Source organism: Chelon labrosus (assembly GCF_963514085.1).
Source record: "Chelon labrosus genome assembly, chromosome: 12".
NCBI classification, from domain to species: Eukaryota; Metazoa; Chordata; class Actinopteri; order Mugiliformes; family Mugilidae; genus Chelon; species Chelon labrosus.
The window spans coordinates 12,250,356-12,268,198 of NC_140345.1; the positions used below are offsets into that span (position 1 = coordinate 12,250,356).

General features: G+C 40.9%; 2 protein-coding genes across 2 annotated transcripts; one reads left to right on the forward strand and one right to left on the reverse strand.

Moving 5' to 3' along the window:
* The first annotated feature begins 799 nt into the window (after positions 1-799).
* On the forward strand, positions 800-10,851 carry pals2a (protein associated with LIN7 2, MAGUK p55 family member a). Its single transcript, XM_084556767.1, has 13 exons — positions 800-1,692; positions 3,273-3,344; positions 4,633-4,751; positions 6,218-6,370; positions 7,121-7,270; positions 7,491-7,718; positions 8,390-8,521; positions 9,268-9,370; positions 9,476-9,547; positions 9,667-9,828; positions 9,912-10,114; positions 10,197-10,325; positions 10,431-10,851. The coding sequence occupies exons 3-13, from the start codon at positions 4,635-4,637 to the stop codon at positions 10,605-10,607; spliced, it is 1,626 nt and encodes a 541-aa protein (XP_084412893.1). The 5' UTR covers positions 800-1,692; positions 3,273-3,344; positions 4,633-4,634; the 3' UTR covers positions 10,608-10,851.
* Positions 10,852-10,996: 145 nt separating this feature from the next.
* gsdmeb (gasdermin Eb) lies at positions 10,997-17,542 on the reverse strand. The gene is made up of 10 exons (XM_084556768.1): positions 17,412-17,542; positions 16,890-17,115; positions 16,595-16,787; positions 16,125-16,299; positions 15,069-15,189; positions 14,859-14,978; positions 13,265-13,392; positions 12,980-13,163; positions 12,757-12,830; positions 10,997-12,626 (listed from the first exon to the last, which is right to left on the reverse strand). The coding sequence occupies exons 2-10, from the start codon at positions 17,095-17,097 to the stop codon at positions 12,408-12,410; spliced, it is 1,422 nt and encodes a 473-aa protein (XP_084412894.1). The 5' UTR covers positions 17,098-17,115; positions 17,412-17,542; the 3' UTR covers positions 10,997-12,407.
* Positions 17,543-17,843: the final 301 nt, after the last annotated feature.

Consider the following 17,843-nt stretch of genomic DNA (forward strand, 5'->3'; position numbering starts at 1 on the left):
CCTTCCTGGATCCAGCTATTTCAGGTAAAATGTTCTAATATTATTCTTTCTATCAAATCTATGCAGTATCATGAATGGAAATGCATGTAATTAGATAGCATAAAAAACAAACAGCCATATAATCTTGTGTAAGTCAATACAACAGAGATGCTACAGTACATCTATTCTTATGAAGCTGAATGTGTTCAAGTGTTAAAGATGATTTTAAAGCTTGTATTCGGTGCAATAAGCTTGGCTATATTGTATTTGATTTTATAAAGAGATGTTTCTAAAAGTCTGATCTAGTTTAGTGTGAACTGCATATCTATACTTTTGACTTCTTTATGTATTTACGTAGATATGATGAGCTGCCATTGTGGTGATGCTGATGGAGCTGTCACACCCAGACTGACTTTACCATAGAGCTGCCACCATGCCAGTAACTGACATGAAATTAACTTGTCTTGCATGAAATAAACACTGTGTAGAGAAACTACGCTGGTCTGTATTGTTGCCATTTCCTGTACCATAACATGTTTTTGACAGATAGAGCCAGCATCTTACTTTGGGTCTGTGGCAAATAGCCCAACATAGTCGGTTTATTCATATATACAGTGTAGGTACTTTGTCTTCTGTGTCATTTACTGATGGTGTAACAGTGCACTCTTCTGGTGAATACACATCAGAACATTTGAGTTATTTTAAGTGGGGCAAATAGCTTATGTCTGCTGCAAATGTCTCATTTGGTGGAGGGAAAAACAAAAATGATTTGTAAATTCGGTACACCACGGTGTAGCTTCTATTTCAGCTGTTACATCAAGCCTACTGAGATGTACCTGATCCCGAAGTGAAAACAGATTAACTGTTTAATCCCATCAAGTGACCTGGATACATCAAAAGCAAATCACGCAACACTACGGCACAGGCTCTATATAAATATGCATTGTTAGAAAATCTCTAGGTTTTGCATTTTTACTGTTTGACACGCCCCAATGAAGATTCAGTGAATGGGAAATTGTTTTGATGCTTCATGCTGACAAGTGAGATTATTTAATGTGGGTATAGTGTATCACATGGGATACACTATACCCACCTATAATAGAAGCAAGATCTACAGTATACAACTGTATATGTTCCTTATGGGGTAAGTGTATCCTCAGTGTTCACTGTTCATGTGGTAAATGTGTTCTTTTGCTATACAATGATAGCTAAAGATATTGTGTAAATGTTGCAGGAGTGAGCAGAAAAAATAAATGTGCTATCACCGATACACAATGCGAGCCCTATTTTCAATCTATTTTGGCACTTATCAACAAAGGGACTACAGATTTTAGCCCTCACACTGGCACAGTCGCAAGTCAACCAGTCAAAAGCGACCACAGGTTATTTAGTTGTGAGAATCTAATGGGGGAATTACGTTTTTACAGACCGTGTGCAGTTTACCCCCATACGCACTTACTCAACCACTGCATTTAATTTAGTTAACAGTGAATGACACGGGAGGGCATGATTTCATTGGATGACATTAGCCACCATGCACTGCCTGCCTGTCTGTGTGTTGATGGTGGTGGTGGGGAGGAGAGAAAGGGCGCAGGAGAGGAGAGCACACTGGAAATGAGCTAACAAGTAACTATTGCGCAAGTGATCGGCGAATTATGAAACTCTGAAATGAAGGAGAGCACAGAAGCTTGACTGGATACAGAGTCAACTTAGGTAAAGTATCATTCATTCATTTCTATGATGACACTAAAGAACCTAGTCATTGTGGGACCCTCTGATTTGCTTTCACTGTTCCTCCTCCGGCTAATGTTAGGTAGCCACTGTGAGTGAGCCACTTATTACTGTTAGGGTTAGCGACTAGCTAGCTAGCTCAATAACAGACTGTGTCACCTTAGCTAACTCTCTTGTGCTGCTGTTAATATTAAGAAAACGGGCGAATTCAGCAGGTTTATTTTTGCAAATGTGATATTATTATCGGACTGAGTAAGGTTTTACAGCGCACGCCAGTAGTTGCTAACAGTGATTAGCATTGCTAACTTACTTAGAGAGGAGTCCCACGCACGGGACGGGCGCTGATTAAACAAATGGTAATGAGGATCTGACAGCAGATGGTTAAAGTTAAACAGGGCTCAGATAATAGCTGGTCACCGTATATTATCGTTAAAAGCCGTGTTTATCACAGCTAATTAGTCGCCAGTGGCTACTTATCATTTTAGCTAAGCTATTTCACATTGGAAGTGCTTACACGTGCCCTGTGCGTGTGTAGCTTGACAGCGTGTTTTAACCAGAGCACCCCACACGTTTCCTGAAGAGACTCGTGTAGTTTTAAATATCTACACTTACTTTTCCGCGACTTGAAGACGTGTAGTTATGGTTTGATCTGCCATGAACACCTAGTGTTCACTTGCTCTTTACATGTTAGTGAAACGGTCAAACGGATGCATGTAAGTGTGCCAAGAAACTGCTTTTTACTGTCCTGGCTGGCCTTAAACTGATTAAGTACGTGAATTAAAGTTTGAGAACAAGCAAAAAGAGGAAGAGAAGAGATATTGGTCCATCAGAGCTCGGACCACAAGACTGTTCGCAACCTGCTCATTATTGTTTATCAAAGATGCGCAGTACACTTTGGCAAAATTATGTTTTTTTATAAAAAAATATGTGTCTGTGCTCAGCTTAGCCTAAATAATGACTTGGATTTGTATTTCCTTTGATAATAATGAATAGAAAACAGTAAGTCAAACATCTATAAGTTGATCCTGTTTGAGGTTTAAGATAAGATTATGGCTTTAAAAGGGTCAACAATGCTGGATGTGGTAGGTAATGTGAATTTTTAATTGTACTTGATGTTGAACCCTTTTCTATATTTAAATAATGTTTGACACAATTTGCTGTGATAGCTGCACCTCTCTTCACATATGATATGTTGTATATTATGCAAAGCAAAGAATTCTGGGCACATCACTAAGGAAATGTTTTTTGCTAGTGACGACTGTAACCAGTCTTAATGCTAAGTCCTGAAATATTCTTTTGCTTTCATTATTATTTTTTTTAAGTCATCTTTTTTGTCCTTTTAAATAGACACTGGTCATGTGATTGACTTGGCCAATCAGAATGGCTGTATATCACAATATTGTTGAATGAAAAGGAGAAGTATGGACAATGAAGCCGTCCTAAGGGGGGGGCAGTTGCTTATTTATCTGAGTGATCTGCTTTTATTAACACGTAAGAGGCTTCTTTTGCGCAATTTCAACAAATAATGACAGTAATAGGTGTGTTTTTCATTTTCCCTTTAGTCCAGATGAATGTTATATAGAAAACATGGACTTTGCTGTTGGAATACTGCACTGATGCTTTGAAGTTTGTAGGTGAGTCCTTTCCCTTCATGTTTCCCTTTGTGTGATTATCATTGTGCTGTTTTTTGTTGACATTGTGTGGATGAAGTTCAATGTTGGATTTATGATTCACATTTTATGGTGAACGGGACTGCCTGTGCTCGAGAAACCCATAGCCGTGTTTGTACGACTACATACTAAGGCAGCAGTAGATTTGTTTTTGCCTCACTCGGTTTGAAGAGTATGTTTGCACAGAAAGTCCCCCGGGGGCCTCTCTGTGTGTGGCTGATACAACCTTTAGTCAGAAGGAAGAGAGACTCATCTTTTGTCATTTAATTGCTGCCTTTGTCATTCCCTGAATTTCTAAGTGCCATTTGAGCTAACACATGCATAAAACCATGACTACAAGAAACAAATGTTTTCTGTTTCTGTCTTTCCACAATCTGCATCTGCATTTGTTTATCATCAACAGATGTCAGTAAATTATCTATTTCATGCCATGAACTGCACAGTATGGTGATCTTCATGCACATTACACTGACTTGAGTGGGTCTCCTACACTCTCTGGCTTTCCAGCTGCTCTGGGTTCTGTAAGCGAGCAGTTGAGTGGCTTTTGACAGCATTTAGAGAGTTTCACCATACTGAGCTGCGGAAAGATAAGCATGACGGTGGCCAATGCAAAGTCTGGCTCAGGTAAGCCGTCAAAGACAAAGTCCTCACTAGCCTTTTGCACAGAAATGTTACGATGTTGTGCGCTATATTTGACATTTCATCAACATTTGAATGGTATTCTGCCCATGGCACAGAGATGGTTGTGTGGGTGTGTCGGCCGTCGCCAGTAAATATTCATATTTGTCCGTTTGTGGATACAGTAACCGCACATATGAAAGAAATCCAAACAAAATATTTCTCATGCATGATCCACTGGCAAAACAAAATGTTTCAGATTCTTCCACAGCGGCTAAAATGTTATTCTGCATTTTTTGCTCTGCGCTTTAAGCCACAACAACACAGATCTGTCAGTGGAACAACTCCTTTGTGACTCTGCGTGCCTGTTGCTGCTGCAATGGAAATGAGCAGTGTTCTTTGTGAATTGCCCCATTGATTCCACTTGTTGTTCTTGCCTTGTAAGCTCTTACTATAGCAGACGTGTTTTCGTTGGCTCTGAATCATAATTATTTTTGCTTGCGATGGGCTTTTTTTTGTCACAAACATTTCTGCCTGCACTCACTGAGTTATAAATAAAAAGGCTCAACAGAACTAAAGAGCATGGTTGCATTCAGTTAGCTGAATCATTGATGGGTAGTTTTTTCTTCTTCAGCCATGCAGCAGGTACTGGACAACCTGAAAGACCTGCCATCAGGCACAGGAGCTAAAGATATTGACCTCATCTTCCTCAGAGGCATCATGGAGAGCCCCATCGTCCGCTCCCTTGCTAAGGTAATGTACGATCAATGGGTAATGCATGCACTCATCAATACTATTACTGCGTGTGTGTGTGTACTCCTGCACTCTGTAGTACCAACAAATACATGCGCACACATAGTGATCGGAACGTCAATAGCTGGCTTTCTAGGTTGAGAGGAGGAGCAAATGTCAGTGTGAGCCTAAGGAAATAAATGGACAACGCAATGAAACTCATGTTTAATGCTTCCTGACAGTTGTACAAAATTGGACTCACCAATCTGTGTCAGTCAGGTAGCCAGTGCCTATTTGTGTTTGTTGAAAAAAAAAAATAATTTGTGCAAGCATGTATTTCCCCCAATGATAACTAATCTCACTCTGAGGTTTAAATTACTTGAAGGGAATCTTCTAGTCGGTGTGCATCAGTGCAATCGTACTGTCTCTAATCAGAAGAGCGAAACAAGCAAACGTTGACTCTGTGCAGGGTTGCCCTTATTGCGGTTTTCGTTTAATCATCAAGTAAGGATTCAATTGATTTTACACATACCCACAATTGTATTACGGCATGATTCACAAACGACTTACATAACATTATCCAGAAAAAAATATATATATATCTCCAGCGCTGAAGATTGAGGTCAGCAGGTTCAACCATCGTATCTATAAATAGTGCAAAAAGGGTTTTTCTATAGAAAGACTGCCACAAAGGCAAGCTCTTGTCCTCATTTTATACAAACAGATTCTAGCTTAGATAATAAATTCTATATGAACAGTAGATGGGCACATGCAGTGTGTCTTATCTAACAGAACACCCTGAACATGGTCACGTACAGTTTCCTGTGTCCTACTGTTTATCATGGTGTTAGCTGGATTTAAAAGACATTATGGTTTCATATAAAAATAACAAGGATATTGCCTTTTTACAATGTCTCACTACTGCCTTTAGACACGCAGTGTGTTCACATAACAACAAAACTCGCTACATAATCCGAGGACCAGAGGACCTCAGTAGCACCAACATAACAGTCCATCAATCTCTCATCCGAGTTTCCACAAATGTGCTATATACTGTACAGTCTGATTTTAGACATACAATGACCTTAAAAGAACGTTTTGCGACCCTTTTTTAAAATCTTGCTGTTACAGTCAGGTCCTGTCTCTTTGCACTGTTGGTCTGCCATAACAGTCCACTGTGTGCTGAGCGTAGGTGGTGAAGGAATTCACTGAGGTTTTCTTCAGTAACCAAACAATTTTCGCATTTCCCTAAATTGACAAAGGAGCGAGGAGAAGAGTGGAAATGGTGAAGCGTACTTTTATATTTATGAACGCCCGCAGTTGTGTTTTGCAATCTGCACAAAACGCAACTGTCATGGTGGTGATACTGCGTCATATAATGTATTATCTGGAACATGACCACAAAATGATGACCGTAACCCAAACTTAATTTACCCTCCTGTTTAATACTCACTGTGAGACGCTCTCCTCTTTTGGTCTGTGTGCAGGCCCATGAGCGTCTTGAGGAAGTTAAGCTACAAGCTGTACAGGACAATAACGTGCAGCTGGTCACGGAAATCTTAGATTCCCTCAACAACCTGCCAGAAAAGGATGCTTCCACCACCGAGCTTGCCAGAATTCTTCAGGAGCCTCACTTTAAGGTATTTTTCACATTTCAGTTGTTACTGGCTTTTGTGGGTGGGGATTCAGACCTAGCAATTGTAAAGTAAATAGTCATCAACTGTCAAGCTTGTGTTTTAATCTAGGGAACAGATTTTAAGAGGTTTTTTTTTTTTATCCCAAACATAGCCTAGTTTTCTCTAAAGTGCCTGTTTGTCAGCTCTGCTTTCTTGTGACCCTTTATATCCTTGACCACTTGCATGCTGCAGCATCAGGGGGTGGGGTTGTCCTTCTTTGGGCCAATAGCAGGCTGAGTTATGTGGGTAAAGCCAGGGGGAGAAGACTGTCACCTACTGTTTCAGTAAATCTGCACATTTGCTGATGCAGTTAGTAGTCTCTAACCAGGGCTGACTCTATTTTGTTGCTGCCAGGGTAAGAACAAGACGGATTTATCTTCTCTATTTGTCAATTTGTCTTCCATCATTGCTGTCATGAAAGCACATTTTTTTCATGTGCACAGCAAAGCGATTTATGTCTCCATTCTTTCATGGTAATTTATCAAATCCATGTTGCAATTCAGTGACTGTTTTTAGCATTTTGGTGATTAAATTGCATGCTTGCAGGGATCGTCATCTTTCTTCAGGTCTTCACACATGCACGGATAAACGATGCAAAAGTGTGAAAAATAGTAATGACTGATTGCCGTGTGTGTAAAAAATCTGTTGTTAATCCAATATGTCTTTATGTTTCAAGGCTGAACTGTTTTTTTCCTCTGTCTTCTTCTGTCTCAGTCTTTGATAGAGGCTCATGACAAAGTGGCTGCAAAGTGCTATGAAATGCCCCATGCTGCAGTTAACAGCAACTCCTTGTTGACGAGTTCACTCATGCCAGCTGATGCTGTTAGAATGATTGGCATCCAGAAGAAAGCTGGGGAGCCACTGGTAAGTCAGCCAGGCATTTATGTCCTCTGCACCTTTGCTGAGGAAACATGAAACACACCTGCTAGGTTGCAAATAATCTCTTTTATGAACCATCTGTTAGAACGCAGTTTTACATAGTAATTCAAAGTGGCAACCAGAGAAAACAACCTCTGAAACATGCCTCCGCTATGATTTATGAAGTGGGGATGTATGATACCACATGACTGTTACTCTTTTTCAGGGGGTGACGTTCCGCGTGGTGCAGGGAGAGATGGTGATCACACGGATCCTGCACGGCAGCTCGATTGACAGGCAGGGCATGCTGCATGCAGGGGACATAATCCGTGAAGTGAATGGTCGTGAGGTCGGGAGTGATCCCCACGAACTCCAGGAGCTGCTGAAGGACTGCAATGGGAGCATCACACTCAAGGTCCTGCCGAGCTACAGAGAGACACCGGCGCCGCCGCAGGTAAGGAAAGAGGAGAAAATTCATGCAGAATCAGTTTCTTGATATGTTCATCGAGAATTAGTTGAACTCAGTGCCATTAACACACAATTGGTATTACTTAGTGTATAGAGGCTATTCATGATGTGTACTGTACCTGTCAGGGATTGGCTGAGAGCTGCCTGACCTGGCTGATCTCAGAATGCCAGACTTTTGAAAACTGAGCCCAGAGAGTAACTATTAATAACACTCAGCACACTTAGTAGGACATACACAACCTCTATTCACGGGAGCACCCCCCCTCGTCCTTACTGTAACAGGCACACGCAGCAGCTGACACCGAGAAGCAGTGTGTAAGGTTATGTCATGTGCTGAGGAGGCTCAGATGATCTCATTCTACTGTTTTACTATCTGCTTGTTGGATTTCAGAGTAAAACTCTGATCTCTTGACTTTATGTTTAAAAAGAGCAGTTTAAGAAGCATTCATTGTGGAGCAATTAAAAAGCAAAATGTCAGAAAACTGCATCAGACCTATTATGTTTTTCACAGACTAAAATTAGCTTAATTAATATCTACTATACTGCATATGTAGATGTTATGTAGATGATACTGCACTATTTGCAGTATAGATGTTGAATACTGTTGTATATGCACTCTGTATAATTTCATTGTGTGGTAACTTCTTCCAATTCTAGGTTTATCTTAAGCCACATTTCAACTACAACCCAGCCACAGACAACTTGATCCCATGTAAAGAGGCAGGTCTGGCATTCTCCAAAGGAGACATACTTCATGTAGTCAACAAGGAGGACCCCAACTGGTGGCAGGTGAGTAGACACGTGCACCAATCAGCCACAACATTAAAACCACTGACAGGAGAAGTGAACAACATTGACCATCTTGTGACAATTCAATGTTCTGCTGGGAAACTTTTGGACCTGGCATTCGTGTGGATGTTACTTAGACATGTACCACCCACCTAGACCAGACCAGGCACCCCCACACCATAACAATGACACTCCTTGATGACAGCAGCCATCCCCAGCAGGATGCAGCCTGACACAGACACAGACACAAAAAACAGTTTAGGAACAACTAAAAACAACACAAAAAACAGCACAAGGTGTTGACCTGGCCTCCAAATTCACTAGATCCCAAACTGATCAAGTATCTGTGGGATGCACTGGAACAGGTCTAATCCACAGAGGTCCCTCCCCTCAACCCATAGGACCCAAAGGCCCCCACTAACAACATTTTGTTGCCAGACACCACAGGACACCCTCAGAAGGCCCATGTCCATTCCCAAGGGAGACCTACACAATATTACACATTATATTACACATTATATCATAATGTTATGTTGTAGGTGTATAGGTCAGTGATGTTGAAACAAAGTGCTGCTTTGTACAGCAAATTAGGAGCGTGCAGGAATGTTGACTTGTCAAAGCTGCTAAAGATGATGTAGAGGATGTCGGATTCTTACTGATGAACTAGGCATGGTTTTAATTTTTTGTGTGAAATATTTAAACCGATAGTCTCTAAGCATCGGTCAAATACTCTGATTCCCTTATAGGCACGCAAGGTTGTTGGTGGAGACACTGGTCTCATCCCTAGTCAGTTCTTGGAGGAAAAGAGGAAAGCTTTTGTGAGAAGAGACTGGGACAGCACTGGTAACGGTCAGTACAAATCATGTCTCCTTCTTTGGTTTTCATTTTAGTCAAACTCTCTCTGGTCTTTAGCACCACCATGTGGTGTCCTGACACTTTTTGTATGTGGTTCAGGGATGCTCTGCGGAACTCGAACCTCCAAAAAGAAGAAGAAAAAAATGATGTACCTCACTTCGAAAAATGCAGGTGTGTAGGACCTCTGTCTCTGTTTTTTTTTTTTTTTTCTACGAATAAGATATTTTATCAACATTTTGCAGTGTTCTACTATAAGTCCGTCAATTCAGCGTGTGTATTGCCTTGAACAGAGTTTGACCGTTATGAGCTGCAGATCTATGAGGAAGTAGCCAAAATGCCCCCGTTCCAGAGGAAAACGCTGGTTCTGATCGGAGCGCAGGGAGTTGGGAGGCGGAGCCTGAAGAACAGACTTATTGTCTTGAATCCTCTGAGATATGGAACCACTGTCCCCTGTGAGTGTTGGACAGACAGCTGAGGTGGTTAAATCATCTGTGCTGGAGTACACGTAACACCTTTGCTCGCCTTTTACCTCCAGTTACGTCTCGCCGTCCCAGAGAAGAGGAGAAAGATGGCCAGAACTACTGTTTTGTGACACGGGAAGAGATGGAGATGAACATCAAGGAGAGCCGTTACTTGGAGCATGGCGAGTACGATGGCAACCTTTACGGCACCAAAATCAACTCTATCCATGAGGTGGTGAATGCTGGTCGTACCTGCATCCTGGATGTCAACCCACAGGTTAGTCCAAGGCGCAGACTGTTGAATGTGTTCATCTGCTTTTCCTTGAGGCCTTTGTAGTGACCGTACATTTTATGCCCAGGCCCTAAAAGTGTTGAAGACTGCTGAGTTTATGCCGTTTGTGGTGTTTATTGCTGCTCCTGAACTGGACACACTAAGAGCTATGCACAAAGCAGTGGTAGATGCTGGACTTACTACCAAACTACTCACAGTAAGTTCCTAAATTTGAAACTTATCAATGATGATCAGTGTTCATTACTCATGCGTGGTTTCCGCTTCCATCGTGCTAACGGGCTGAATCTCTTTTCCGCAACAGGAGAATGATTTAAAGAAAACTGTGGATGAGAGTGCGAGGATCCGCCGTGCATACAGTCACTACTTTGACCTGACAATTGTCAATGACAATCTAGACAAGGCCTTTGACAAGCTGCAAGAAGCGGTGGAGCGGTTATTCGTAGAGCCACAGTGGGTTCCAGTCAGCTGGGTTTACTGATGTCTTACCTTCTACTGGACAGACGTTGCTGTTCCAAACTGCCAGACCGGGGATGAAAGGGGATTTAACGCCGCGCTGCACAGGCAGGTAAAGTGTTGGACATCAACCCTGTGTGAATTTGGGCCTCGCACAAAGCTGCATTGGAGTCACCTTGATCTGAATTGCCAGATTCCGTTCTAGCACACTATGCAACTCATGATGCACAGGAAGTGCACTTATTTATTGGCAAGTATTTTTTTTTTTTTTTAAAAACACATCTTTTATTCAAACGGATCGGAAGAATATACTGAAACTTGTGTCATATTGTTTTGAAAGCGGTTTCTGCCATCTCCTGTTTTAATTTTACATCTGTTTGTTGAGTCGGATAAATTCTATTTATTCTACAAAGATGAGGGCTTGCTCATTGAAAAGAATGATACCTCAGTGTTTACGGTTTACAGTGAATACGTCCAGTAATTCATCTCATTTTGTCACTACAAACTTGTCATCATTCACGTAGAATATGTACGACATATTTTCCTTTCGAAGGCAACATTTATGCCCCAATGTCTTTTCAGTGGAACCACATGCATGAAAAATGTCGGGCCAGTCGCTGTATGATGTTATACAAGATGAAAAGCAATACTGTAGTGTTTCCCCATAATTTCTGTTTCTCTCAAGCACAAAAAGGACATCGTTTGTCAGACTTTTGGATCATTTAGGCATTTTGACTGTTAGACCGGTTGATTTGGTGCTGTGTTTGAAAGAAAAAAAAAACAAAAACTTTCCATGGGACTCCTGAACAGGGTACTGCAACTCAGTGAACCATCCCTTTTTGATGTGATTTTACTAAAACCTTAACAAGTTTTAAATAAAGTTCATATTTACTGATTAAAATAAAAGTATATTTTACAAGATTTCAGATAAGATGTATTTTCAGATGTCAAATAAATAACTGGTGTTTTCTAAGGATCCCGCTCTGGTTTCGCTTTCATTGAGCATTAATCAGCAGAGGTGTTGAGTATGTGTTTGTTAGAGAAGGAAAAAAAAAAACATTTCTCAGTATTTTTTCTTACGTCATGTTGGAGCTTTTAGTCACTGGAAGACAACAAGAACTCAAAGACATGCAATGAAATGGTACAGAAAAGTGAGGTTCTTACATTGCATTTCAAGTTATTTAGCAGACAAAATGTTATTGAACAGTCTAAAAGCACAAAGAAGACTGAGAAACACATCCTACAACTGTACTAGTGAGTGTGCATCTAGGGCTGAGACGGTATCAGTTGATAAAATCCCAAAATGAGGTGCCATGTTCAAAGACCACAATCTAGATGTTGTCTTCAAATTAATGTGTATATTGGTGATGCTGCCACCAGCACAAGTACTACAGTACGTTAAAAATATAGATTGTAGTCGATGTCCTGTATCAAAGAATCTGAAGTTGTGACCATATAAGATTCAAAGATGAATGGGTTAGGTGTGGGATATAATTAGCCAATGTTAGCCATGTTAGCCAATGACCCAGAATACAAGAACTGAATTTACAGATTGTCAAAAATCATACAAATTTAGCACATTCATACAATTACCCAACAATACTTTGGTTTCAGTGAGAGTGAGCAGTCATGTGATGTTTCTGATTCTAGATCAAGTAAATTCAAAAATAAATGCCATCTTGGTCAATCGGCACCAGTTGTGTAGGAAATGCATAGAAACGCATCAAAATTCATTTTTTTTAAATATATAATCTCCTGTACCAAAAAGAGCTAAAAATAATAATTGATCTATGTGATCCGAGTATGGTCCTTCATCGTCTTCGGTTCAAACTCCGTGGGCCAACGAGGCAAGACTTCTGATGGCAATACACAGCACCAGAGGACTATTGCCTGGCTGAGGGTTTATTTCTGTCTTCAACATGTCCCCATCTCTCTTCAGGGATATTTTAGAGGAGGCAAACAGATGTTCAGTCTTTTCATAGACGTCCTCAGCCAGACCTACGCTGCTCAGCGGCAACTCCCCATTTCCCAAAACACACTGCACCTGGAACAGGTGTGGGAAAAAAAAAAAAACATAAGAGGCAGCTTAACTAATATGTGATTCACAATAAAATAAAACCCACATAAACATGTTATTGTTCAATATTCATTTTGTAAAAACTGAATTTACTAACCAGTTTCTCCAGGGTCGCTAACACCGTGGGACTGCAGCACATTCCCAAGACGACAAGACAATCATTTGTCATCTCTGAAAGATGAAGACCCAGATTCAGGATGGAAAGGAAATTAGGTTTTTAGGACAAGGTGCATGCACTGTATTTCTCTACTTGACCTTAAAATGAGGATTTGTTTCACACATAGAGGACTTTGAGTAATACTGGTTGTAACTTTTCTCACCATCCAAAGCACTTATAAGGAGGTGAAGGGCTGTGAGGGCTGATGTGGACTGGCCAGCCTGACTTGACCCCGTTTGACCAGGCAGCTCCAAAAGGTCCAGAATCGCTTTAATGTTCTCTGGAGGAGACTCAGTCTTTGCAGTGTCATCCGAGCCTGGTATCTTTTCCAGGTGCATGTGGTCCAGCTGAGACAGAGGAAGAAGCGCACATTTAAAAACCAACCAAAAAGTTCCACATTATATTAGTGCATCTATAATTAACAGAAAGACCTCTTTGTCCCACTTACCACGTGCTGAAGTGCACTGATGGAGGCTTGGTCTTGCACAAGTTTTGTGATTTGCTGGAGAAGAGAGGACCTGGTCGACGCAGACAGCGCTGAAAGCAGCTGGAAGTGATCACTTAGTTTCTCCAGCTCTGAAGAAATGGAAAGAAGAACAGACATTTTTTCGTCATTTACCTTGAAACCAAGTTAAAGTGACAGTTGTAGCAAACTCTGGCGTACTGATGTTTCCAGAAGCCTTTATTAAAGTTCAGCCTTAATCAAACATAAAAGGAAAGGAAACCAGCTTTTCATCAATGTCTTTCTTCTGCAAACAACGTAAGATGTAAAGGACTCATGAAGTAACAAACATAAGTTCAAGTACATCAAAAAACAACATGAAAAATGCCATATCAATTAATTACAAAGCATCTGATGATAAAATGCCTGCCAAAATAAAAGCATGGTTGAAGTGGTTTACATTAGTTAAGAATCTTCTCGTAAGTCATTTACAACAATCTCTAAGTTTACATTTAAATAAATGTCTGTCAAACCACTATTCATCACTAAATGAGCTAGCATAATGATGGCCCGCCAATGAAAGTGAAATATTTATATATTTGAATTATTATAAACTGGCTGTCTGCGGCAATGTAATCTCTATAAACATGTCTGGATATGAGTACAGGCTGTTAAATGTTTATCAGACGATGGCTGATGGGTTCAGAGCGTCTTGCTAATGCAAAGTGAGTGATTTCCTATCACTGCAGCTTCATATTAAAAGCATTTTACTGAGAATGTTGGAACAAGTTGGCTTTTAATAAGGAAATGCAAATGCAATGTGTTCGTCATTGTGATTAATACTTTGTACTATCGTTAAGCAAAATGTGCCTAGAGGTCATTATTGCGGTGACTTGATCAGTTTGAAATACAGCAGGAAGTTATGAAACAACAAGGAGCAGCCACAGTGAGCTGTTAGATGAAGAGCTGCAGACGACGGGGCGGACACCTCCAACTTCTCAGCGAGGTAATCGACTCCTATCAGCACGCCCCTACGTGCGCCGCACAAAATGAGGTTGTTGCTCACTGAGTGATGACTTCTGATTAAAATACTGTTGTTTTGCCGCCCTCAGAATTATTGCACCTCATTTACGGTCACCATTAACTACAAATATCAAAATAAACCAGGATGAAAATCATCGAGATTGCCACTTGAAAACAGGCCTTACAGGCACAGAACATGAGAAAACACCAGTTAATCAATTGAAACACAGTATGCGTGTATATATTCTGTAAACGAATGGAACATAGTGTCTTATTGTGTGTAGTGCTATTTATTGTCAGTGTCTGTACAAAAATCCAGCAGAGCAGAAATATAACTATTTAACTAAACTAAATGGCACTGTGTGGACTGATCACATGGATTCTAGGACTGGAGGGGACTTTTGGTCAAAGCACATGTTTACAATCAGTTATCACACCATTGTGATAAGACAGACTGTTCCTCCAGACTCTATAGAGGCCCTTAACATACTGAACACACAGCTCTGGACACGTCTGCTGTTGCAAAAACCACCTTAACTCTATATTTCCCCTGCAAGGAGGAGGAGCTGCAATTTACCTTGCCGGAGGTGGCTATTATCAGAAGAATGCGCAGGAGCCCCCGAGGCGCCCACCAGTCCGTGCTTAGCAGAGCAATCTACTTCAAAACCTCCATCGGTGTCTGACATCAGACACAGCTCTGTGGAAGATACAACACGTCACATAAGAAAGACTTTAATCAGCCGTTTGTGTCAAATCACGTCTATGAATCTAGTGAATGGCTTCTCACCGTAGTGTCCATCATGCTTGATCACTAGCTTTATAAGGCCATAGGCAATAGTAGTATGGACAGGAATCTCCATGGTAACGTTACTGTCTGTACTCAAGCTTCCATTGTGCTTCAGTGAAATCTGAAGATAAAACAACAAGTTGAGAAGAAACGTGCAAAGTCCATCAAAACAAATGAGCTTGTGTCACATGTGTCACATCTTTTTAAAGGAGAGAAGCATTTAACATTTAACACGGCACACATTTGTGGAGCTGTCTCATTTCAAGGACGTGGAAAACTAGTCTACAATGTAACTGCAATGGAAATTAATATAAGAAACTAACTGTAATAACTGTAAATCCCAAGTTTTGATTTCTGTCTCAGAAAGAGCAAAGGATTCACTCTTGACTGAACCATTCCCTGCAGTCAGGGGTGCAGATTCGATGTCAGGATTGGGGGGGGCACAAAAGTGATTTTTTTCTTTTGCCGGTATGCAACTCATACCATGCCACCATAAATCATCACTACGTAGAGGCTCGCCATATCATTCAAAAAGTACTGCACAGGGTATCATTTATTGTGCTTACCTTTCTTGTTTATTTGTCCTAAACAGCCAACAAATTATTTTTATTGGGGGGGACAATTCATGTTTTTCGGAAATTGGGGGGAGACACCCCCCCCCGTGATCTGCACCCATGCCTACTGTAACTGAACATGACAAAAACAAGAATCATATGACTGAATATGCAGCAAAATCGAATTTTTCCACAGGCTATTTTGTAGCACTGACTGGCACGAATACCACTTCTTCATAAGTGGAAAATATGTTGTTCCGCTTTCTCCATCTTTTCATCATTTTCACAAGCTCAAAGTTGCATGTGAAGCTGAAGAAAGCAGGAAAACTGGAACTGGAAAGGAAATTCCAAAATGGGTTGCAAGGTCGGCATAACTAAAACTATTTGATCAAAAACAAAAATCTCCTGGAATACCTGTGAGAGGCAGAATGCTCATACAGACTAATTTCCTTCTGGAAAATAAGAATCATAGGAATGAGCGTTTTTTGGGCTAATGCTGTACCTTAGGGTTCTTCTTGCCACAGACACTCAGAGTTCCTCCACACTGTCCCCCCTGCTGCACCTCCTCTATGACCGAACAGGGCTGTGTGGTCACGATGAGCTCCTTCACGATCCCTAATACCTGCCTGTGCTTCTCCTTCGTCTGCTGGATCAGACAATGGGACATGTCCAGCACCCTGAGACATTGAGTATAAAAAAACATCAATGTTATATTACTGGGAATTACATATCAAACTGATTCAGACTAGGATTTCTGTGAAGTATTGTCTCTTGAACTGATTTGGATTTCAAACTCTAGTAACCCTATAACAGCTCTCCTTGTGACAGTTAATATTCAACTGGACCTTTTTTGTGTAAAACAAATGGTTGGACAAAGACCACTTCTGCTATTTTCACACCACTTCTGCAAACATTTAAATCATATTTAGGAAGCTTTCACGCTTGGCTTTTTTATATATTAGAGGACCATACCTTTCTTTGGAGTCTCGGAGCAACTTCTGCACATCCACTTCCTCCTTTTTCAAACTGCCAAAGGACGACTGGAGCTTGGAAGAGTCTTTACCTTCCAGGTTGACGGAGGATTGGACTAAATTTGCATTCAAGCTTCCCTGAATGTTGTCACCGAATGTCCCACTGTACTTGATGAAGTCCGTCTCTGCCACAACTGTTAAAAAATGAAACTTTTAGGTTTCCTGTGATCTTGAGGTCATTATTAGGTATGGGAAAACACATTTACTAGTATGGAGCATACTGGGGTGTAGCCTACCTGGCTTTAAAGGTGTGTCTCCTGTCACTAAATCACTGAGGTTAAAGTCAGTGGGAAGATATTTAGGCTTCTGCCAGATCCAGAAACGCTTCCGCTTCACCACCACCACTGTCAGGGGAGCAATAGTGTCATTCAGGCTTGACACTGGGATGAGTAAACCTCCATGATCCACCTCCTCCACAAAGTTTCTGGTAGCAATGGCAAACATGTCCCAGGAGGGGAAAACCTGTGAGGGAGATAGTGATCAGTGAGGAGAGGACAGATCCACCCATGCGGGCACCACCTCAGTCTGAAAACCTTCCAACACCGGCTCCTTTATCTTCATTTAATAATACATTTAGCACAGTATGGTTATTCAAAAGCCCAAAAATATATAAAAAAAAACATCTTGCAAACATCCCCTTAAACGGAAGCCATATCGACAAACACGTCGATCTTGTTTTAGTTATGATCCAAATCGGAAGTTCATCTGCTTCTACAGCAATACATCATCTAAATAAAAACAAATGCTGCATGTGTTACCGTTTTCACTAAGTCCTTGCTTTAATGAGGAACCGGACGAGAAACTTTCTTTGAGGCCAGGCTTTTCAGAAGCAACAGCGATCCTCCAAACAACAGCCCTGCGGGTTGCACAGACAGACAGTAAAGCTCGGTGTTTCTGTTTTGGACAAAAGACACAAAGACGCCCCGCCCTCTCCACAGGAAGAGAGTGTACAGAGGCAAGAGAAGACTGCGTCTAGGTTAATGCCATCTAGTCTCTGAAAAAAAAAAAAAATATATATATATATTTGAATTAGTATAATTATATTATATACTATAAAATAGTATGGCGCTTAAAAAAACTTCTGTTTTACAGTAATATTATGCATTCATTAAATGTATTTGTTTTCTTTATGCAGTCTAAACACAAGTCACACTTAAGTAACACATGGTTCCTCTGACTGCTCCTCTCGT

Excerpts from the sequence above, each read along its gene's own strand:
- pals2a (XM_084556767.1), top strand. The coding sequence starts at position 4,635 with ATGCAGCAGGTACTGGACAACCTGAAAGACCTGCCATCAGGCACAGGA. Across the intron at positions 7,271-7,490 it reads AGAAAGCTGGGGAGCCACTG|GGGGTGACGTTCCGCGTGGT; the intron begins GTAAGTCAGCCA and ends ACTCTTTTTCAG. Across the intron at positions 8,522-9,267 it reads AGGACCCCAACTGGTGGCAG|GCACGCAAGGTTGTTGGTGG; the intron begins GTGAGTAGACAC and ends ATTCCCTTATAG.
- gsdmeb (XM_084556768.1), bottom strand. The coding sequence starts at position 17,097 with ATGTTTGCCATTGCTACCAGAAACTTTGTGGAGGAGGTGGATCATGGA. Across the intron at positions 15,190-16,124 it reads GTGGCAAGAAGAACCCTAAG|ATTTCACTGAAGCACAATGG; the intron begins GTACAGCATTAG and ends TTTTATCTTCAG. Across the intron at positions 13,393-14,858 it reads TAATAGCCACCTCCGGCAAG|AGCTGGAGAAACTAAGTGAT; the intron begins GTAAATTGCAGC and ends CCATTTCTTCAG.